At 34.4% G+C, this 23,874-nt stretch overlaps 4 protein-coding genes across 5 annotated transcripts; 3 read left to right on the forward strand and 1 right to left on the reverse strand.

The window, feature by feature from the left end:
- Positions 1-167: 167 nt before the first annotated feature.
- On the forward strand, positions 168-5,760 carry LOC118753119 (LIM and SH3 domain protein Lasp-like; the record flags this gene model as incomplete). The annotated part of the gene is given in 3 exon segments (XM_036487980.1): positions 168-430; positions 4,975-5,196; positions 5,261-5,760. Coding segments are annotated over 2 exon segments (443 nt in total), but the record flags the coding sequence as incomplete, so codon positions are not given.
- LOC118753118 (uncharacterized histidine-rich protein DDB_G0274557) lies at positions 5,161-5,481 on the forward strand. The gene is made up of 2 exons (XM_036487979.1): positions 5,161-5,209; positions 5,261-5,481. The coding sequence occupies exons 1-2, from the start codon at positions 5,161-5,163 to the stop codon at positions 5,479-5,481; spliced, it is 270 nt and encodes an 89-aa protein (XP_036343872.1).
- A 6,474-nt stretch (positions 5,761-12,234) lies between the features above and the next one.
- LOC118753120 (coiled-coil domain-containing protein 13) lies at positions 12,235-15,326 on the reverse strand. The gene is made up of 4 exons (XM_036487982.1): positions 14,368-15,326; positions 13,395-14,294; positions 12,956-13,320; positions 12,235-12,888 (listed from the first exon to the last, which is right to left on the reverse strand). The coding sequence occupies exons 1-4, from the start codon at positions 14,848-14,850 to the stop codon at positions 12,696-12,698; spliced, it is 1,941 nt and encodes a 646-aa protein (XP_036343875.1). The 5' UTR covers positions 14,851-15,326; the 3' UTR covers positions 12,235-12,695.
- On the forward strand, positions 15,229-17,190 carry LOC118753121 (coatomer subunit zeta-1). 2 transcript variants are annotated; one of them, XR_004994780.1, is made up of 5 exons: positions 15,229-15,332; positions 15,400-15,779; positions 15,867-15,957; positions 16,615-16,705; positions 16,830-17,190. XR_004994780.1 is itself a non-coding variant. In XM_036487983.1 (4 exons), exons 1-4 carry the CDS (start codon positions 15,315-15,317, stop codon positions 16,875-16,877), a joined length of 537 nt encoding a protein of 178 aa, XP_036343876.1. In that variant the 5' UTR covers positions 15,229-15,314; the 3' UTR covers positions 16,878-17,190. The 2 variants fall into 2 exon arrangements, 1 of the variants encoding a protein (XP_036343876.1); XM_036487983.1 differs by lacking the exon at positions 16,615-16,705.
- Positions 17,191-23,874: the final 6,684 nt, after the last annotated feature.

The following is a 23,874-nucleotide window of genomic DNA, read 5'->3' on the forward strand; positions in this document are numbered from 1 at the left end:
AAAAACAAGCGCCCCGTATATCGCCAAACGTCGCGCTTTGTGTGTCGCACGCGTTGCCGCATATTTTTAGTGCGCTTTAAAATTTAATTTTTTTTTTTAAAGCAATAAGTACCTATAACTATACTCTATATTTTCTTAATCAGTCGTTTTTCCCCCCCACCATTCAGTGAACAACGCCTACCCGAAACGTATCGGTTCAATCGCTGACATTGATCCTGCAAATGGCATTTATAGCTCGTTGGCCGGCGAATCGGCATCGCATCATCAGTTACATCAGCAGCAGTCACAACAGCAGCAGCAACACCAACAACAACAACAACAGCTATTGCATCAGCAGCAGCAACAGCATGCGCTTCATCAGCAACAGCAGCAACAACATCAGCAACAGTATTATCAGCAAATGATACAACAACAATCAAAGTCAAGTCTGGTAGGTGAACAATCGTATTATTAGTACTTACAGTCAATCAATAAAGTTTACGTAAAGATAGTTTTTTGCAATACGGGCAACTAAATATTTAATTTTTCGCTAATTTTTTATACAAATATGGTTAACTAGTGAACCCGCATGGCGTTAAAATGCCCAAAATTGAATTTCAAAAACCTAAAAAAATATTCCAAATGTTAGTCAGAGTTAGAAAAGATCCGAGTGCCAAATATTCAAATCGTGCAGCCGTTTCTGAGCGAAGAGCAGTTACGCACAGTGCATGTTTTTATTTTCATCGAATTTCAAATCACCGTGTACCGATGAAAAAAGTTCTTAATTAAAAAAAATAAAACTTTATCATACATCTACAGGCTAAGCTCTCTAATTTTACCTCCCATTTGTTGAAATTCCTTTTCAAAAGTATTCTCAAACTAAAATCTTCTTAAATCTCTTCGTCTGACATTGTGATATACATGTATTTCAATAAACTGATGAACTAATTCGAATTTGATTGTTCGAACAAATGGCAACCCTTCTAAATAAAGGCCAGGAATAAATCCCTTTCAAACCCATTTCGATTTATACCCATCTTTTAATAATTCAGCCAACTTACTGAATAATTTGAATGTAACTTTTTAAACACGTGGCCACTCTCTTCGGTATTTTTATATTTCATATACTTTTTGAATCAGTTAATTAAGTTAGACCTTTCAAACAGGTGGCAGCCCTCTTCAAAAAAATTGTCAAGCTTAATTATCGTTAATCCTCCTTCGCCGCACACTGCGTTACATATTTTAATTAACTGATGAATTAAGTGGAATTTTAACTTTCAAACATGTGGCAACCCCGCTAAATAGAGTTAAGAAATACAAATTTTTCAAACCCCCTTCGATTGATACCTATATTTTAATATATCATTTAACTTATAAAATAATTTGAATTTAACTTTTTAAACAGGTGGCAACCCTCTTCCAACACCTCAAAATATTCTTAGCGTTCAAACTAAAGATTTCTTAACACTAATTCGTTTGACATCCATATTTTGATGTTTCGTATAACTTATGTATAAGTAAACTAAATTCGACATATCAAGCAGGTGGCAACCCTCTTCAAAATATTTTTAAACTACTACTTTCTGAAACCCCTTTCGTTTGGTACCCATAAGGTCATACATATTTCTCTAAGCTAATATGATTTTTTAAACAGATGGCAACCCTCCAACAAAGAAACAAAGTTTTTCGAAACCATTTCGTTTGATGCCCAATTTGTAATAATTGATTTATTTTTTTAAATAATTTCAATAAATTTTTTTAATAGGTGGCAACTCTTCAAGAAAGTAAAACCTTATTGCACCTTAAGTATGAAATTCCACAACATTTCCTTCACAAAATAGTGTACTATTATACTCTGTCCACACTGTGAAAAAGAATATTTTTGCTGTGAAAACAGCTTCTTTATGTACCTTCCTATTATATGGAACAGAGAAAAAAAAATGGAGAAAAATCCAGGCATAGCCAAAGGCTTCTCCAAAGGAGGTGAAGTGGGGCTTGATGAAAAGTGACTTCATGTCCTTCACTTCAAATAATGTAGGAAACCAAGGCATATCATTTGTAGGAAATCTAAAACAAATAATAAAATAAGATATATTAAAACAATCCCCACAACCTTTTACTGGATACGCGCCTGAACTATACAAATCAGTCTAGACTTCACTTTTTGAGATGTCAAAATTTCACTTGCAAACAATGTGTGTTGCTGGCAAAATTTCACAGCTGTGAACAGAGTACTACGCCTAAATGGCAAACAATATCACTTTGAACTTTGGGGTGCTAATAATAATATGATCAATGCTGTAGGTATGTATGCAGCCTGAGAAATAATAAGCTTAAAGACACTTATCAAAGTTGATAAAACTGACTTTTTACCGGTTTTATTACACAAATACTCCTATGTGCGACGTTACAAAAACTCTTAAATAACTTTTAGAAAGTTTGTAGAAAACAAATGTTAATGCATTTAACTTCTTTTATACAAACCTAAGCATGCCAAGGAGACATTAATTTAAATAACCAAATTGAAGTAACGTAGGGATGAGGATGCAAATTTGATTAATATCTACTTATTCTACGCGATTATAGGTGAGAATAAAACAATGAAAGAATATTCTTCCACCTATTTTTCCGAAAAATAGTATAATAGTTTTGAATTTTTATTAAATAGATACCCCTATTAGTGCTTATAGATTCGTTTTTTTACTGTCCTAATTCAGTGAACTTTTGGAAGTATGATTTTCAAATGAAATACGGATTTTCGTAGACTTCAAGTTCCTAGATTCACAAAAATTCAAAGTTTTTTTTTTTAGAGCCTACCGACCTTTCCTAATTTAATAGTATAAGTATGTACAGTATATTTTGCTTAGCTGCACTTCCTTCTTTGCACGAAAAACGTGTGCACTTATCCGAAAAAGGTGCTTAAGCGAATTTTCTTTACTACTTCAATGAGGAAGGTATCCAAATCCCTATGAAAGTAAATAATGGAGAAGCACTTACCACGTAGAAATTACTGCAAGCGAATTGTTTACCGAATAGTATCTAATTATCTATATAACTACATAAATTTATAGCCATTTTCGTTGTTCTGCGAGATGAACAAAATAAATAAAAGGAACAGTCCAGCGCCTTCGTCTTGGTCTGCAGGCTGTATCGGAGATACACCCGCTAAATTTAAACGTAGAATACGTGGTATGGTTAAGAGCATATCCAAGTCAAAAACGAAAGCACAATCTAAGAAAAAAATATCGATAACAAAAGCGATAATAAAATCGATAACAAAATCGATAAAAATATCGATAACAAAATCGTTAACTAAATCGATTACAAAATCGATAAAAAATCGATTACAAAATCTATCGAAAAATCGATTACAAAATCGATAACAAAATCGATTCCAAAGTCAATAACAAAATTGATAACAAAATCTATCAAAAAATCCATTACAAAATCGGTAATAAATTCGATAAAAAATCGATAAAACTATCGATAACAAAAGCGATGGCAATATCGATAGCAAAATCGGTAAAAAAACGGATAAAAATACCGACAACAAAAGCGATAACAATATCTATAGAAAAATCGATAAAAATATTGATGACAAAAGCGACAAAAATATCGATAACAAAAGCGATAACAATATCGATAGCAAAATTGTTAGAACAATCAAGAAAAATATCGATAACAAAACCGATAAATAATCAATAATAAAATCAATAACAGAATCGATTACAAAATCGATAACAAAATCGATAAAAATATCGATCATTATATCGATAAGTTCCGAAAATATCGATAGCAAAATCAATAACAACATCGATACAAATTTCGATAACAAAATCGGTGAAAATATCGGTAACAAAACCGATAAAAATATCGATGGCAAAATCGATTGAAATATCGGCAACAAAATCGATAAAAATATCGATAACAAAACCAAACAGATCCACATTAACTGAAACTTTCATATGTACGTATATATGCATTTACATATGTACATACGCTGCGATCAAAAGCCGCATTACATACGCATACATACTTTTTGTCTCCTTCCCACACTTCCAACATATGCACGTGTTTGCAAAATGATGACGAGGTGATTTTGTATGGAAAATCATTTATGCCCATATATTTGAATAAAATAAACATATATAGAAAATATCAACCAATACTTCCCATATACCAAACGAAAGGAAAACTCTTGAATTTTTGATTAAAGAAAACAAAAAAAAAATCATTCGAGCGGTTTTCGAGCATTTTGGTAATGAAAGAAATTTGCAAATTTTTTCAACAATTTTTTGCCTTAAAATGCTCAATATTTGTTAAATTTATATAAAATTTGTACCCGATAATATTTCTACTGCTCCAAAGAACCTATATCCCGAAAATGAAAGTTATATATGCCAACAATAAGTTGCTAGAGCACTTTAAAGGCTCAAAATTGACCCCAAAATAAGGCAATGTTTACCGTTGTTTTTACGACAGAAACCGAATTGGTTATTTACAAAAATGAATCTGTCGACAGGTTTGGAATTTTATCTTTGAAACGCCACACTTTTCTTTGAAATCGCTTTATTAGTTCTCGTGCAATAAGCGTTTTTGTGAAGCTCTAAAAATTACAACTACAACATTTGAACATAGCCCCCATACCTTAAGGTAAGACGTATTCTACGTCAAAAAGTTGTAAAATTAGGTAATTGTAGGACCAGTGCAGGTAAACGTAATACTTTCTTTGATAATTGATACTAGTCGCATATTTTTTAAGGCAGGTATCGCCAATGTGCAGGTATGCTAAATGCATCTATCGGAGCAGTTTCCTTATAAATGTTAAAAATAATGCCTCTGATGCGCATTTTGGGGTAGGTATCTTAAATGTGCACTTAAGCATAGAGGCAGCAAAGCAAAATATACTGTACATACTTAGCAATGGGTTTACGACGAGCACCTTCTATTTTAAAGAATTTATTTAATTATATTCACTTTCTCACTCTTCCACAGCGTGTCTACCGTGCTCTATACGATTATGAAGCCCAAGATACCGATGAAGTGAGCTTCCGTGAAGGTGATGTTATATTTGAAGTAGAATCAGCCGATTCTGGTTGGATGACCGGACGCGTCGAACGCACTGGCAAAACCGGTATGCTGCCCGCCAACTATGTGGAGCAAGCCGTTATATAATAGGGAATGTTATATTATTGTTGTTGTCATCACCAATTTGTTGTAATACTAATTTGTATTCTTTATTTAGTAGTCGTATTAATATTCTTCATTAACATATTTATAGCTGATAGCAATAATGATTATGAGAATGAACACTTAAAGAATTTCGATGATGACAATTATCACAGCCACAATCACCATAATCATCATCATCAACATCATCATAATAATCATTATCATGAGCCACACAACTCTAGGGACATGAAATCCACTACTAATCAAAAGCCGAGCAATCAACCGCAAGTCGAGACTGATTTTTATTATTACTTTAATCATGTCTTTTGATTTTGTCTTTTTACATAATTTCGGTTTTCATCATCTCTACGCCAAGCGAATTTCACTTAAATTGTGAATGAACGAATTGAATTGAATTGAATTGGATTGGCCCACTTTCTAACAGCGAAAGTGTAGTGTTAAATGTCCCTAGGTATGCATTTGGCACATAAATATTCAATAATTAATTATACATAATTAAATGCTCCTGACAAGGAGTTAAAACAGGACGAATGAAATGAAGGTAGCGTAAATGAGAGAAAGCAGCACCAACACGCAATTATTGTTGTTGTTAAAAACGGAACAAAAGAAAAGAAAGGAAAAAGAAAAACAATTATGAAAGCAAAAATTACACATTTTTTATTAAAAAAAAAAAAAAATAGAACTCATGAACACAACTAATATGAATTGAATAGAATTTGCAAATGGGATAATTGTGTTTGTTGTTATATCACAACTTAGATATACTACAATAAGTTTACATATATTATAAATATACATACATACATGCATTATATAAAATTTATATAGTACCTACGTTTACAAACAAAATACAATAAATACTGGCATACAATGTAATTAAATTTAATTAGTAAAGCAATGCAAAAAAAAAACATCTTTCAATAAAGAAACCATAAAAACCGAATGCATAATAAATTAAATCTCGTCACTTGCACTCGATACGACATTATTAAAACGCGAAATCTGGGGAGCGGAAGTAAAAAATTAATACACTTTTGTGATAATAAAATGAAAAAAATTTAAGTAGATTATTCTAATTTGTTTTTGGTTACTGACCTTTATTGTTTTCTTTGTACTCAATAGAACTAAACTGCACCAAGCCCAGAAAAAAGTAAGGCCCGCAACGTTTCTTTTAGCTCTAATGTGGGGGTTTTGATGCGATTATTAAGTTCCAGTAAAAAACTATGATTTATAAGTAGCAGTTTTTTTGTTTAAGCAGTTTTTTTGTCAAGCAGAAAACAATAAAGTTCACAGAATAAACGATAGGCGCAGCGCACACAGAAAATGTTGAAAAAGTCGTGAAGCAAATTGCAAAAACTTTAATTATGTCTAAGTTAAACGAAAGATGAACGACAAATATGTGCATCTCACGTCAAAAGAACCTACCCTGTGTTCCCACCACAGTCGGGTGTACGACGCAGATTGATATCTGACCAGGATTCTCTAAAGGGGAATTTTTATGCTGTTACAACAACAACAAAAACAGCGTGTGAGCTGTGTACTGAGAACGGGAAATAATTTTTGAACGAAATCGCTATTGCAGATGCCACTTGGGATTAGCATTTTAAACCTGAGTAAAGCCTAGTATACAGCTCTCAAGAAAAAGAAGAAATTCTTTTAAAAAACGCTCAAGAAATAACAAAGATATTGTCTTCTATCAAAATTGCTTAAAGCAGTTTGCGCTCTCAAGAAAATATGAGTGTCCCAGTTGCAAAAATTGTGGCACGTGGTTGCAGTTTTCTCGATAATAATTTGAATAAATAAATTCGGTAAATTTAAAAATGTATTACCTTATTGCGATCTATCAATAAAAGAAGCGAGCAAATATCGGTTTACTATATTTTTTTAGTTAATTCCAATGAAATTATTGGCCGATTAAAAAGAAGTTGATGATTTGGATTTCTATTGCCCTCCGTTAAAGTTCAGATTTTCTAAAGTAAATACGCTTTATGAACAATCTGAAAATTGTATTAGGCTTAGATTGGAAAATGGCAAATAATATTTACTTTCACATTCCTCCTGTTGTTGTTGTAACAGCTTACAAATTTCCCAAACAGTTTTTGGGGAGTGTTGCTGAAGTGACAGTCCTTGGCTAAATGTAAATCTGGGTCGTTCCGGTTACGTTGACCCGACGGTCGTGGGAACGACATCGCTCCTCGTTTATTCCGCCATTTTTTTTCGCCCCTCCTAAAAACGCAAAAGAAGGGCTTACGGGCATTGCTGCATACTTAACTAAAAATAATATTTATTTTTTGGATTACGACGTTCTTTCCAGCAAGCGAACGATATGAGATTTAGTTAAGTTCTTCCGCTTGCTAATATTAGGCATTTCTTCATCAAGCATAACCGGGGTATTCAGACGAATCTCGTTACCGTTAAAATTAAGTAATCGAAAATCAATATATCGTTACCTTAGTCCAAAAGCAGTCGATGGGCTGCTGTTGTGCGCGATGGCGGTGAGGGAGGTTAACATCTTCTTAGACAGCCGGGCGGCAGTCAGAGTGGTAGGCTCCATTACGAAACGCTAGAAGCTAGTAGGAGAATGCCTTAGTTAAGTTCTTATCGTGTCGGATTATTACCATGTCAGACTTGTATGTGTGCCAGGCCATAGCGATATCGCAGAGAACTGTGCGGCTTATGAGCTGGCCAGAGGTAATATCGCCAAGAAAAGGTAGAGTGGGAGTTCCCTTAACTACTTGTGGATTTTGGGCCTCGTGTCAACTCAACGAATGCTTGGCGAAAAACCAATACTTGTGCTACTGCGAGGTCTTTCTGGGCGTGGGTGGGCCAGGTGCGATCGAGGGATCTCCTTAGGCTCGCAAAGCCGGAGTAGGTGTAATGACGGGCCACCGTCCTGACGGGGTTCACGCAGTGAGATTAAATATAGGCACTTGAATTCGTACTTTCTGAGTAGTTCGTAGGAGCCACCCTGGACCAACTGAGTCCCTTGAAAAAGGACAATCACCTTAACCTAACCTAGCCTATCTTAATACTTAATATAGAGAGACTCGTATCTAATTTTGTTTCCTCTGTTCAAAAGTTAATGCATCAATATGCCATTAAACTATACCATTACCGGCTTATTAGAAAACAGTGTGTTGAAGAAATTCTCAACTTAAAGGTTGTTCTGCAGTCGCGCTCTAAAAATACACATTTTCATTAGATTTTGTTTGGACTACGAATGGTCTACGTATTTAATCGTTTACCCAATTAGTATCAGCATACAATGCGCCAAATTTTGTTTTAGCAAAATAATTCCAATGGGTAATGTAAAGGCTAACAAGTAATTTTTGAGCAAAAAATACAACCGACTTAATCTCTTCATGATCCACTGATCGGAACTAAACCATATTAGTATGGGACCACACTTGAGGTACCACCTCTCCGATACAAAAAGAATTATCGGAAACGGTTCACGTGGTCTCAGGTTATCCGCTAACATACAGTGACGAACAAAAGAGAATTTTTCACAGTGAATGCATAGTTTTTTATTCTAATTTATTTTCGCCAATTTTTTATAAAAATCTATTTCATACTACAACAAAGCAAATAAAATCGCTAAACTTTGTGTAAAACTAAGGAAAATTAAAAAAATTTGCATACTAATTTGCAACCTTCTAATCAGATTGTTTTTTTAGAAAAATGCAAGTTTTTTAGACCATTCAATTTTAGTACAACAAAAAGCAAGTTTGAAGCTGCTAAAAAATAGCGCTAATTTTTGCAATTTTTTTTATTGTAGTATGAACTATATTTTTGTTCGTTACTGTACATAAAAAAAAAACATAAATATTCCGATGAATTGATAACCTTCCTCGTTTTTTGAAGTCGGTAAAAAATATAGATATGTACTTGTACATTATAAGTATTTATAAAAAGTTATAAACATTAGACCAAACACAGGTAAAGGCATTTAAATAAATGAAATTCGAACGAATTTTTAGCAATTTGCAAAATTGACTTGACATAATATCCAGTAAAGACTAAAGCGAGTAAATGAAAACAATTATTATTATACATTAATAAATACCTAATAAGAACACACAATTAAGTATTAAATAAAAATTTTATAAATAAATATCAATTTAGGTGAAAAAATATATGTATGTCACACATTTAATAAAAAAAAAAAATTTAAAACCAATCACTAACAAACCAACCGCTTTTTATAAACAATGACTTTTATCGATGTAATAGCCGGTTATCAATTGATGAAGCCTCTAGTGAATCCTATTGGACTGAATACTAAAATATTTAGCATTTTTACAAATGTAAACAACTAGTACTAGTATTTATAATATTTGAGACATCGCGCTTGCACATAAAATTTTGATAGCTTAATAAGCGTTTGTTAATTTTTACCCAACCTTCAATGCACTAGATAGGAAAAATTCTCAAAAACAAAATGTAGTTCGAAATAACAAAAAAATTCTTATTATGCATAAAATGTATGTCCTAAAGTGCCTTTTATTTGCATACACCTAAAATGCTTAACTACAATAAATAAAAATACATTTGAGGCATTCTTTCTGCACACCTGCACATTTTCCTTGAAAAAAATTAAGCATTTCAATGGCGCGGGGCATATTGAGCTTGGATGTGTTTTCAAGGTCAACATCATTTTTTAGCTGAAAACCCCCATTACTTCAGATAAAATCAGGTATGTAGATATTATATTTGAGTCCTGTGGACCAAACACAAAACATTACTTTTCCTTAAAAAAATCTTCAGCTTTTTACATTAAAGTTTAAAATTTTGTTTCATATAATTTATTTTGTGTTCATATAGAGTTACTTATCTCAATCACATGCAACACCTCATAAAGACAAACTGACCTTAAAACTGAGATCCAAGTCGGATCGGAGGTCAACCCTTGGAAGGAATTGACCTTCATACCAGCTTGGGGGCAAATGGCCCCAGCACTTGATTTCATATCTGCACGTGTAATTTCCCGTTATTACCGAATCCGTTATTAAAGCTGGTGCTCAACAGTAAAGCTGCCTTTACAAGGGTCAAATTCTGTCGACTGCAAATATCTACTAGAAAAGGCACTTGTAATGTGGACCTGGAAATGACCTTGTAAATAACCTGCAAATATGCCAGTTGTATTTTTGTATTTTTTTTTTGAATATATTTTAAAACAATTTTTAAATTAAAAGAAAAATTGGCAGGTATGGGGGACCGGTTATGAAAGAATACCTCATAAGACTGTAGATTCGTATGTTATATGTAAAAATCTGTTATTATAGATACATACATCATATGTACATACATACATACATGTATGAAACTAATTGAGAAAAAAGGTTTCGTTATCAATACAGTAGGGTGGTCCTTCAAATGTCAACATCTAAATTTTGTACGTACAAAATAAAGACATCCACGAATATTTCATGTTTTAAATAAACTTTTAGGGTTCGCTACCGGATTTGAAAAATGTTTAATAAAAAAATTCTACATAATTTGCAACTGAAATCTGATAAATAATCTAATATTTTGAAGACCATCCTACTATACAGGGATAACCTTCTTTTTGACATACAAATATTGAATAAACAATAACATATGTTATACAATTTTTTTTCCAAAGTAGTGTTGCAAAATCTATATTATGTACTAAATGTTAATATAGGAAATAGTGGAGATGCCAGATTGTAATGAAGCAAGCCGGTTTTTGAAGTCATTCAAATAAAAATAAAAGCAGAAATGGGAAAAAACGTTCCAAAAATTAATCACTCCCTTAAAATCATTATATGTATATATTTTTAAAACAAATACCAACTCTGTTGTATCCGTAAAAAAATATTTTATTAAATTAGGCATATAACAAACAAGATGAACTTTAGATATCGAGGGCTTATATTATATTCAATACCCTACATCTGCAATTTTCAAGTTTCGGATATAAAAATATAGTACGTAAGGCAATTTAAAATTTTTTAATCAGAATTTCCAGAAAAATTTCTTGTATGCAGTTTTATTTAAGTTTCAATCAGGACCTTCTCCCAGGCACTGTAGAAAGCATTTTTATGAACTCACGGATTACGGGAACCAGACATTCATAACTCATACACTGGAGACGACGTTGACGACATGACGAGGCGCAAATGCTCCCCATTAGGGAGCATAATTTAATGCTCTGCAAGCAATTCTTGGTAGGGAGCCACAGACGTGGACACTTGCCTCCACTTGCCATAAAGCAACCGCTGGACCCGACAGCATATCGACAGGCCTTGAACGGCATTCACAGAGATTCGGACCACAATAGCCCAAAGTAACGCCTCTGTTCCTATGGACGGACCATATAGAAGCTGCACGCTTCTTGGGTCTCCCTTGGTCACTACCCTTCCCAACTCTCGCCCTTACCTAACACTGCTTATCGCTGATGAAGAGCTTCAGCTGCTTCGAGAGACTCGCCTAACAATGGCACAACTAAACACTGGATGCTGTAGAAAGCTAAACTGCTACTTATACAGACTTTACATCAAATATATGTTTATCCGCGTTGCGAAGAAACCCTATATGACACCAAACACTTCTTCGCCTGCGCCTAGACTTTTCCAATATAATTCGGCACGACTCAACACTCATTTATGTACAGTAAAATATAAATAATATTGCATATAAAAGATTCATATATGCACCAATTATTCAAAACAATACAATCATAAAGCTTTTGAAACTACTCGAATAACATATAACGATCACGCGAGATAAACCTATACAATGTTTCAGAAATATGTATGCATTTAAAATAAAAATCATAAGCTAATTAAATAAGTGCATGATAATATAGTAAATATTTAGTGCAATAGATGAATATGAAAAACGAAAACTGATCAGATACAGATACGTGTTACTCAAGAAATCATTTTATAAATAAATATAGCAAAGTTAAGTTAAACTTATTAAATGTGTTTTTATTAATAAAAATGTGTCGCTTGCAGTGTCGGTATTTACACGATAATAAGGTATTTAGTTTAAAATTATAATTTTCTTTTAGACTCCGTGGCTATAAATCCGTGGATATAAATCGATAATTCCTGAATATTACAATTTTCGGAAAATTCAAAAATGTTTCAGATATTAAGAGATTTAAAGACTGCGCAAATATTGCCCACAAAACTAAGAATTTGTATAATAATTAGTAATATCAGGGGAGTTCACTATTTGTAGCATTTTAGGCGTAAAGTTACTACGAGCAATCTCTAAGTCTTTTAATTTCTAAATTAGATTTTAAGCCTCACCTACGTAGCAAATTCACACCTAAAAACTACAAATCATGTGCTCTCGTACTGATAAGCGAATCGATTCTAAGCTAATTTCAAATATCTGTAACCAAAACTTCTAATCGCAGTTTATGTAGGTAGCTTATATGTAACTGACAGATATCTGTATAAATTTAAAATAATCGTATACATATACAATTCCATGTCCATGCGACATCCTCTCGTACCTATTTTCGAATGTTCTTGTAAATGCCCATTTCATAACGATTCGCCAGTGTTAATTTCCACTGAGAGCGAAGCACTGCTTCGATTATTCAATATTGTATCCAACACAACACTTTTTGAACTGTTTATTATATCAGCAAAGGCGCGCGCATCATTTTCTTTCTCTTCCTGCAAATGCAACACCTTTTCAGTCAAATAGATTAGCTTCTCCTTGGCATATTCGAGCCTAAAAAAATGAAGAGCAAGAATAAGTTTATCTAAAAAACTATAATACTTTCGCACTATTTGCTTACTCATGCTTCATTTGATAAATTTGCGCTTGTGTCATCTCCTCAACCGCTGCATGCGATAGATTATTCAGCGAAGAACTCTCAAAGACGAAGGTGCCCATTGATGACACTGAAGAACTCACGCTGTTTACATAGTCCGCAATGCGTTGCGTACGTTTCTTCCGCTCTGACTGCATTTCCAATTCCTTCTCAAGCTCACGTATGCGCGATTCTAAGCGTGATATGCGCCCCTTTTGTTTAGCCACCTGCTCGTGAAGCGCTTCATTCTTTATACGATCCTGTTCGCTGCGTGCAATGAGCGTTTTATTGTGTTCAAGTAAATGATTTTTTTCAGCTTCTAATGCGTCGAGTATAGTGATGAATTCTTCCTGAAATATATTAAAAGTTAATATAAGTATGTGCAATAAATTGAACTAGAAGTTTTGAATTTTTTATTTCCTACTTTGCGCAGCTCGCGACATGAGAAAAGAAAACCGCCCGCTAAAGCTTTGAGATCGGTTTCCAAACGCGCTATATTCTGATTAAGCTCTTCAATATGCGTATCTTTGCCTTGTACTAAATTTTCCATATTCTCCAACTTCACCCGCAGCTCCTCTTCACGAAATTCACCGTCCTTATGTATGCGCTTCAAATCGTTCAACTGGCGCGTCATCTCTTCCAAGCGATTTTCATAGTGATAGCGTTGCACATTCATCTTCTCATTCATATTCGCTAAATTTAAGCCATTATAATCAGTTTGCTCCTCCAACGAATTGGCTTTTATCTTAAATTTCAACACATCGTCATTGAGTGTTTTGTTGCGCACCTTAAGCGCCAACACTTTGCCACGTTGTTCCTCCAATTGCCCTCTAAGTGCGACAATTTCTTTCTCCAGGCCTTCAACCTTAGCGCGATGCAGTATTTCTGTCTTCCGCACGACTGTATTGTAGCGATCAAAGGAGGTGGCACTTGCATTCGTTGCAATTTTCGCATCTTCATATCTGCCCGGACGACCACCAACACTCTTTGCGGCGCTCGTGGGTGTCGATTCAGATTGAGTGATGCCATCAGAGCCATAAGGAATAGGACGTCCATCCATGGAATGCCTGTCCACAATATCCAGCCGCTCCTTTAATTCATGCAGTTTCTGTTGTAGATGCAGGATTTGTTGTGCGCGACCACGCCAATTAGAGTTCTGTGCTTGGGCTGCCATTGTAGCTAAATTGAAATGTTCACCGATTTCCTGCTGCAGACATTTTTGGGCGAGTTTAAGTTGACCTTGTAGCTCAGAATTTTTATTGCGGGTCTCAAATAACTTTTGCTGTAGTGCGGTTAGCTTGGCGCGCAGCTCATCTGAGGCATCCTAGAAAAAGTGGGAAGGAGGGCAAGAAAGAGCGCATATATTAAAAGCTATCAAGTTCTCGTACTTAGCAAACCTTGTGTGTCTCAGCCGCTGCATTGTGTGCTCTATCCTCGACGTGTTTTAGCTCACGTTCCAGTTTTTGTATTTGCATTTCCTTTTTATTAACACGGTTCTTGGTAGTTTCTAACTCGGCACGTAATTGGCGGTTTTTCTTGCTTAGCTCCAATAATTTCGAGCTTGCTATTGACGAATTGCATCGCAGTTCATCAATAGGCACTGAGTTAAGCACTTCATTTAGAGATTGGACTGAACGTTTTAGATCTGATATTTCTGCGTTTTTCGCGCTAATAGCCTGGCTTAGGTTTTGATTTTCTGCTGATAAGTCGGTCAATTTTTTTTTAAGTTGAATTCTTGGAACCTTTTTAGTGCCCACTTCAGCATCATCGTTGCCTGCGGTTGCTCCTTCAACAATTTTCGTTATTTTTTCTTTAGATCGGCGCTTAACTTTTGGCGTATCAGTGACTGTAGCCTGATCCAACTTCTGTATAACTTCCATTTTGTATAAAAATATATTTGTATTTATGTTAAATAACTATTTTATCCCCAAATACTGCTGAAAGATCAAAAATATTTGGAATTTGTTGTTTTGTTACGAAATTTGAAATGCTGTCAGTATCCATTGTGAATGATTATTTGATAAATTCTTATTTCCAATTTTGCCTTTTCGAGTTCCGGTTACCGTCTGGGATCAAACTCAACAGACGACGCTGTGGTTTGTTTTCCGGTTATCTTCTTTCAACACCTTAATCCGTAATGGGTTTGGAACGAAATGAACTCGGAAGTCAAGTGGCCCGTGACCAGTGTTGCCTACCCCCAGCGTGTTGACAGTTGCGGATGACGTGTAATGTACACTGTCAAATATTCTCACCCTGTACTTCTGCTAGTGCAATACAGCGAATGACACTTGAAAACAAAATGATAACAAAGTAGACGTCATTCGTAGCAAATAATCGGTTGGCAATGGACGGATTCATGATGGTAAACTATAAATAAAATACATTTAAATAAATAAATTAGCAAAAATGTTTACGTTTTGTTCCCACAGGAGCCCACACTTAACATCATCAAAGGCATGTGCATCATGGACAACGATGGCAATCGCATCTTGGCCAAGTACTATGACAAGAATGTCTTGCCCACGGTGAAGGAGCAGAAGGCTTTTGAAAAGAATCTATTCACCAAAACACATCGTTCCAATACGGAAATTATTATGTTGGACGGCCTTACCTGCGTCTACAAGAGTAATGTGGATCTGTTTTTCTATGTGATGGGCAGTGCCTATGAAAATGAACTGATACTCTTGTCGGTGTTGAATTGCCTATATGACACGATAAGTTTGATACTGAAGAAGAATGTGGAAAAGCGCTTGGTTTTGGAAAATTTGGAAATCATTATGCTGGCGTTCGATGAGATCTGTGATGGCGGGTATGGAAAATAGGGAGCATCCCAAAACAAAAGTTGATTCTGTGTAATAAAAATATTTGGTTAAATTGCGTTATTCTATATTGACAGCGTTATATTGGATGCCGATCCATCGTCCGTGGTGAAACGTGTGGATTTGCGCAACGATGACATTCCCATTGCAGAGCAGACCGTCGCGCAGGTAACTAATAAAATTAATGGACTATTATGGTAGTCTGTGGCAATTATCTTGTATTGGTGAACTCGAATCAAAGAGAAATTAATAAGCTCGAACTATTTTATTAATTTACACACATTTGGTTTCTCATATAAATTTAAGTTACAAATTTCTCTTATTTATATAATAATTTTATTGGTTTGCAAAGTTAAGTTATTTTAGACAGTATGAATTGTGCACACAAGAAGTAGTAGTTGCTTACGGCTATTGTAAAAAAGTGCCTGGTTATGAACGCCAAGCGTCCGAGTAGAAAAAGCCTTACAATTAGTTAAGAAAACATTGTAGTAAAGTTCTTGTAACACACAAAAACCAATTATAAGTGTACTTCGGTTAAATGCCTATTTTTAAGCTAAGCAAAAGTTTCAAAAATAAAAAAATAGCCGAATGCAGAACGTTACAAACTATTCGTTTATTTTTTTCCTCAAATTATGTTTGGACGTATGTATGTAGTTTGTAGCATTTAACTATTTTAAAGGATTTAAACTTTTATTTTGCTTGTGTTACTCTTTTTGCTCTAATGCCAGCTCAAAAATGATTTTTCTATAAAAACACTTAATCTAATTTATAATTAATTTATTTAATATTTTTTAAACATTCTTTTTATGACATCGGCAAGAGCAGCTGCTAAAGCGGAAACATTTTATTGCAATATAGAAGTGCTTCCATATCCTTCTTACTATTGTTATCTTATGCCAATACAAAATAAATAAAAGCAAGTCAAAGAATTTTAATATTTACTTGACATACAAATACTAATCACCCACTTTAAAATTTAACTAAAACTTGTGAAATTTTCAATAAATATTCCTTTTTACATAAATCTCTTACACTTGCAGGTGTTGCAATCAGCGCGCGAGCAATTCAAGTGGTCCATACTTAAGTGAGGCATATTCGTATAAATCTGATCGTGCAGAGGAGCCAAAAGAAAGAAGTTTTTTAAACTACATATACACATTTACATAAGTTGTTTTTTCCAAAAAGCGCAATACATTCGATTTTTATTGTAATTATAATATAATTTAATACCATTTACAAACAATATATAGCAAAGTATGTCGACGTTAAATTAAAAATTTGTCCTGTACAACATATCCCACTAAATATGTATTTAGAAGCAAACATAGTCTGCCACTCGTTAGCTATACATCGGTTTCGAAAACACAGGAAGGTATTCGAATTTATTATTTTTAAATTTAAGTGCAGCAGTTTCATTTCACTTTTCTAGCTTTTAAATGAGTGCTAAATCGGGCGAAGTTTTTCTTGTTGAGATTTGTCGTTCATATTGAAGGGAAATCTAGAAAAAAATTGTTCATGCCTTCTTGAATTCCTTAACGGAGAAAATATATATCAATGTAAGTTGATTAAATTTTAATAGTATGTACAGTAAAAGCGTTGAGTCTCGACGAGCTACCCACATTTTTACGCCGCCTACGAAAGGGGCCATGGTTTTTATGGAAAGCTTTTTCATGGCAGAATTACACTCGGAAGGTTGGCCCCTGCCTGCGTTTCGATAAAAGACTTGTTAAATGTTGCTCGAACCAGGAATCGAAGTTAGATACTCGTTAGGATTCAGTAGGTTACCCACCGAAGCACATATTATGAGGTCACGATTACACTTTTTATACAAGCCATTTTTACCACGCGAACAAAAGAGGCTAATTCGCAGCTGCGAATTCACGTCGATGGCTCCCCTGATTATCGTTGCACATTTTGCTGATTGAGTCACTGGTTCGATGGCCTTTTAAGACATAAAAATATGCACTACTTTTAGAGTTAGAGGCGGAGTTAAGCCTGAAAATCAAGAAACGTCTATGTAGTGACTCCGTCATAAGCACGTACTATATCTACGCAATAGGGTGGTCCTTAAAAAAATATGAAAACCCAATTTTGTATGGGACACCACCTTATTTTTGTTCTATGAATGAAACTAGGTCATCCACGGTGATTTCAAAATTTTAAAATTTAATGGCTCGCTACGAAAATTTGAAAAATGAAATCTGTTAAATAAAATATATGCATACATACGTATGCGTTTTTCAGATAATCGAATTTTGTGCCCTTCGACGTATGATTTCATTCAAATTTATATAATATTTTCCAAGGGAAAATTATTTTTTAATTCAAAGTCAAACCTAGTCGCTTAAGCTACTTTAACTGACGTGTACAATTATATAGTGTCAACCTCGGGCCAGAAGTATGAATCTGCAAATTTAACAATATTGTTAAAAAAATTTTTAAACTTGATTTCCCAAAATTTTCATTTTTACACATTCATGTTTCTGCATATGTATGTGTATATAGGTACATATGTAGAAAAAAAAGGTATTTACTCACATGAATATCATTTTGCAAACCATACATTACTGGACACTCCAATCACCACGTCGCAGCGAAGGTGGGTGCAAAGAACAAAAAGAAAATCTTGAAATCACCATAAGCAATAATAAAACAATTAAGAAATCAACAACTTCTTTATGGCCAAGCTATATGTATGTATGTCTTGTGATAGCTGTAGATTTCTTAATTGCCACCTGTCTTGATGGATTGTAGTGGACACATCAATTTATGGCCCAGTCACTGGTGCACTTCATTAGGTAATTCCGCTCTCACATCGATGTCTTAATTTACTATTCATGTCTTAAATTCGATGTAGACATTTCTGCGACGCAGTGCCGTTATAAATTTAAATCCAGTCATATTCGTATTATTAATTTTTTTAACGGTAGCGAACATTTTCGAGTGGTTGGACTATTTTCTATTTTTTTTTGATTATATAGTTAGTTAACAAAGAGGGTAATAAAATTTATAGTACGTCTTCAAATGAATATGCCTCTATTTGCTTATGTATGTATGTATGTATACATATGTGTCATAACTCAAAAAAAAAAAGAAACCACCCACCATGCAAAACATGAGAAATAGGCAACAATCGTCAATGGCAACAAATTGGCGACTCACCGATTTATTGCTGTGGTGACAAATCGGCAACATCACTTCGTTCATGACAATTTTGAATAAAAAAGTTCTCAAAAATTCCGAAACTTATGAATATGGCGTCAATAGTATTGGCCAAAAGCATCTAAATTATGCCCAAGGACAAGATTGAAGAAATAGGAAGCCTCACAGCGAGAAAATGAATTAATTCCGATTGTAAGTTGCGATTTGGTATACAAAAAAAATAAATGAAGCCTTAAAAAGAATAAAATTATTCCAAATATCGCCTGAAGCGATAAGAATAGGACTCATTCAGGTAATAAGAAAACGACTCGCCCAGGCGAGTTGCCTTCGGCGGACGTTTTAGAGCGACCGGTAATAGGAAATCGATTCGATGGCAATATTACCGGCAATAAATTTGTTTCCGAGGGCGACACGTTTTCTTATTGCCGGCAACAGAAATTGTTTGGTGGGCAGACTCGAGAAAAAGGGGTTTTGAATTTACATATCTATATTCCTATAGTAACAATGAGAGCAAAAATATCTTATTCTAGGGAGCTACTGGTATTCGATAGAAGAAGAGGTAGCGGTAATTTATGCGTACTTAACTCAAGATTTGTATTTTTTGGATTATGACTCTATTGAAGTAAATGAGCGATATGCTTAACACGCCAATATATCAGGGCACGCGTAAATCCACTAAGCATATTGAGTTGCTAACTGCAAGCATTTTTAAATGTAGTTTGGCCGGGATGCCAACTCAGTAAATTCCATTTTAAATGATATTTCCTAAAATGCGTTGCTCTATTCTTTAAGAAACACTTGCCATTTTATATACAGTGGTCGGAAAAATTATAGCCGCACCACATTTTGTTTTTTTTTTTTAGATTTTTTTGTCGAAGATGTTACGGGTATCTGCCATATAAGAATAAATTGTGTGTTTTCGTTATATGGAAGTAAATGGGACAAAAAAATTCTAAAAAATCAACAGTTACTTTAAGCCATTTGAAATTTGTACCTTATTCTACTAGAACTCAATGGGCTACAAAACTACATACTCAGAATTCTTCTAGGAAATCTAATAAAAAAAGTTTGAAATCTTTACAAAAGTTTGTTGATGTTTTTTAAATATTGCAGAAAGTTTGAAACTTGGATTTTCATCGGTTTTGTTAAAGAATTAACCATATTTTTATAAAAAATAACCAAAACTAAATAGCAAAAAAAAAATAATAATGTGTTAAAAATTGCCGAAATGTGGTGCGGCCATAATTTTATCTGTAAGTCCAATTATTACAAAATTTTAAGTCATTTCCCGATTTACCGGAACAATTCATTCTGAGGGAATTTCCCCAAAGTTGGCATCTCTGCTATATACTGCTTGTAACCAACGTCCTTCACAACGCTAAAGTATACACGATATACAAGTACAAATGCGGGACTTATGTATACGCAATGTTATACAAATTCATAAAAATATACCATCTAGCTACATATGTATCTCCGCTATAAATACAAAAAAAGCGCAAACTTCTCAATAGGTGAGGGATTGCTGGATTTTTGTGACTCGAAAAAACATAATGCTATAATAGACCTCACTCGTTTGTGGCAACAGTCACAATAAACGGGTTTTTGGCGAAAATATTGTTAACGGTCACGTTTAAGAAAAAATTAGTGGGGCCCGCATAGGTCGGTTTGTCCATCAATCGTTTTCGTCAAGCTCAACTACGGGTAGGCCCAGTAAACGAGCTGTTTCAACGGGGTTGGACCAGAGGGAGAGGGGTGTTAGCTGAGCAGGATTGAGCTGACATTGTGAACAGGTGTTTGGATCGCCCTGCTATTGAATTGTACGCTTCCAGATGGGAAAGTTGCTCTCTTTTTCGATAGTTAAGCGGCCTTGAAAGCAGCGGGACGTAAGATAATGAAGTCGGGGATTGTATGGAAATGTCGGCATTAGTGAGCCACATCAACGTCACTCTCGGCTGGGTCGCCGCGCATAGTAATATTGAAGGAAACGAGTCGGCTGATGAGATGGTCAGATGCGGCTCTAATGTGCCAATTATCGAGGCAGATAACTCTGAAAATTTGAAGAACACACAATAGCCGTTACTAATAACTTGTAGAACAAGCGGGGAAAACTGTGAGATCTGAAGCCTATTATGGCCTCGGATTAGTAGGAAAGAGATAGAAGATCTTCTGAAATTCTCGGTGGAAGCTGCCGCTATGAAGATGAAGAGGAATCAATTGACCACTTTCAATGTCGCTGCCCGGACCTATAGCCCAAGCTCTCAAGCTCTTAAGATCACGCCTCTTCAACAGTCTGGTGGAGATAGCGGAGGTGAAACTCTTCGATTCCCCCAATTTAATTTTGGATAGAAATTGGCTTAGTGGGTTTATGCCACGCAAAATGCGCTAATTTCTCTCTGAATATGTAATTCCGGTTCGGGGAATGGGTCTCGTCTTGAGGGAAAGTATGGAACACTTCATACAGGCCCTCCTAACCTATTCTATATATACATTTTTAGTTCGTTTGCCACATTTATTGTTTTTTGAAAATTTTTACAACCGCGCAGATTTTATCACGTTGTTTCTATTTAAAGATTCATTAATTGTAGTGTTGTTATCAGCAATTGTGGCTGCTGCAATAATCACATCATCAATGTCGGCAAACATTTTCCTGATAAATGAATACCTACATACATATGTGCATATGTACATGTACGCGTCTAGACATCCATATATGCATGTATGTATACTCGTACTTATGTAATATATATATGTATGTATGTACATTAGGGTGGAGAGAAAAAATAGCCTACCCTTCCCATTTTTGTGAATTCTAAACAAATAACGTAATTGATACAAATCATTTTTATAAGAATTCTAACCAAGACTTAACCTTGATTTTTAGTATTTTTTTTTTTGGTTGAAGGTGTTGGTCATATAACAACGTTGTCGAGCATACTTCGTATGGAATAAAATGCGTAACACAACACCATCAACAATAAAATTTGCCAAATATACCGCTGGTATTTTGTAGCCATTTTAAACTTGCACTTTACTATTCTAAATTTAATGGCCTACTAAACGGTATAGCAAACTACATATCATACATAAGTACATATGCAAGAATGATCTTTACATCGTGCTACATATACATAGATGCATGTTGAGTAATAAAAAGGCCAGCTGCACTTAAGGCCTTCCCAACATTTGAGTTCTACCCCAGGCTAAATGCTTATTGGGCGGCCACAACCTATAAAGTATAGGGTAATCATAAAACTCACCAACGAGAGATTAAGCATAATAACAGGCATTCTAACATGGCACTGTAGACTAAGGGGTCACCTGCATTATCTAGGGATCTGGACGAACAACCTCTGTTGCTTCTGTTGATTCAATCGAGGAGAATTCATTACAACTGCTTCGCGAGAGAGGAGCAGTGGCAAGAAGACGGGCTCTGGCTAAGTGTTGATTCATACAATCGCTGACCCCTGGATACCTCTTCAAATTTCTGGGATCTCCACGGTTGGATGAGGTACTGTGAATGTGTGAGAACAAAGCAGACCTCGTAGTCACAGTGCATAACTCTAAATCATATCTATCTATCTATTTATCTGATAACTCATTTATCTGAATAAATAATTTAAAATTAATTTGTTAACGGGAGCTAACTCTTTTCAAAAAAAACAAAGCCTTATTGTACATCTGTAGGCCAAGCCCTTTAATTTGACGCCTCACTTTTGAAAATAGATTTCTTTAAAAGTGTTTTCCAGCAGGCCAAAAAATACAAATTTAAGCTCTCTAGGACTTACGGTTTATTTTTGCCAATTTTGTTTGATGTTTGGTCATTTTCTCCATATAAAAGAAATCGTCGTGTGTTATAAAAACGTAATATATTAAATATATGTATTAAAAAGTTGTATATTTGATTTTATATTTATTATTGATTCAGCATAATCAGAAAGGAATGAATCAGGTGCCATAAAAAACGTAATTGTGGTTTAAAAAAATATAGCAATAAATTAATTATTAGCAAGATCATAAAAAACTCGCCATTATGGGGAGACACAATGATTTTTTATGTTTCTATAGATTTTAATAATTTGGTTGAAAAAAAAATTCGTGTTCGATTTTTATGGTCAATAGATAGATAGATAGATAGATAGATAGATAGATAGATATCCTCAAATTCTGCGAAATGTGTTCGAAATTTGTATTTTCATTGCAGGGTAATTTAATTATTTTATTGTTTGTAGGAAAAATATATATTTTTTGTACACTTATTTTGCAGAAGTTAAAAAATATTCTACATATAGAAATATGGGTTTTTTAATCGCATTTTTCAGTAAGCGCGAATATCGTTTATTGCCAAACTTAGTTTTTTTTCACACTCCAACAGATTTTGATTGTGATAAAGTGACGAATAAAAATTCTCTGTAATCTACTCATGGGAGCTTAAGAATATTGTAGTATTTAAAAAAAAAGGAATAAAATCTTGCCGATTTTTTTAGCTCCTATCTTCTGTCTCTTTGATTTCGGGTTTAAATTATTACCTTACACCACTTGAGTCCAGACAGAACTACCCATGGAGGACTGCACGAGTTACATATCTTCCTGCCAAAAGCAGGTAACAATGACCACCCTAAAGATTATAGGCCTATCAGCCTAACATCGTTTCTCCTAAAAGCTCGGGAGCGGCTAATAGATATGTACTTATCAGAGCTGTGAAACTGTGAAATCATTTAAAATTTTAATCATGAAATATTTACAAGTAAGATTTCCTTCTTGTTCCTTTGGACTGGTAGTGTGGCTTATATTTCTTTCAATCTACAATCATTCAAAAAGAAATTGATTTCACACATTAAGGTGGTAAATACCTGAATGAAAAACTGAGAATGCTGAAATAAACGGAATTCAATACTGAATTAGCTTCGAGATGAATGAACA

The sequence above is a fragment of the Rhagoletis pomonella genome, unplaced genomic scaffold (assembly GCF_013731165.1).
Source record: "Rhagoletis pomonella isolate Grant_MI unplaced genomic scaffold, Rhpom_1.0 Rhpom_scaffold_02119, whole genome shotgun sequence".
NCBI lineage: Eukaryota > Metazoa > Arthropoda > Insecta > Diptera > Tephritidae > Rhagoletis > Rhagoletis pomonella.

What these genes read in the sequence shown, in the direction of transcription:
- LOC118753120 (XM_036487982.1), bottom strand. Translation starts at nt 14,850, where the DNA reads ATGGAAGTTATACAGAAGTTGGATCAGGCTACAGTCACTGATACGCCA. An exon ending in CATGTCGCGAGCTGCGCAAA is followed by an intron (nt 13,321 to 13,394) that starts GTAGGAAATAAA and finishes AATATATTTCAG; the next exon opens with GAAGAATTCATCACTATACT. An exon ending in ATTTATCAAATGAAGCATGA is followed by an intron (nt 12,889 to 12,955) that starts GTAAGCAAATAG and finishes TCATTTTTTTAG; the next exon opens with GCTCGAATATGCCAAGGAGA.
- LOC118753118 (XM_036487979.1), top strand. Translation starts at nt 5,161, where the DNA reads ATGTTATATTATTGTTGTTGTCATCACCAATTTGTTGTAATACTAATT. An exon ending in ATTTGTTGTAATACTAATTT is followed by an intron (nt 5,210 to 5,260) that starts GTATTCTTTATT and finishes ACATATTTATAG; the next exon opens with CTGATAGCAATAATGATTAT.
- LOC118753121 (XM_036487983.1), top strand. An exon ending in GATGAGATCTGTGATGGCGG is followed by an intron (nt 15,780 to 15,866) that starts GTATGGAAAATA and finishes CTATATTGACAG; the next exon opens with CGTTATATTGGATGCCGATC. An exon ending in CAGAGCAGACCGTCGCGCAG is followed by an intron (nt 15,958 to 16,829) that starts GTAACTAATAAA and finishes TTACACTTGCAG; the next exon opens with GTGTTGCAATCAGCGCGCGA.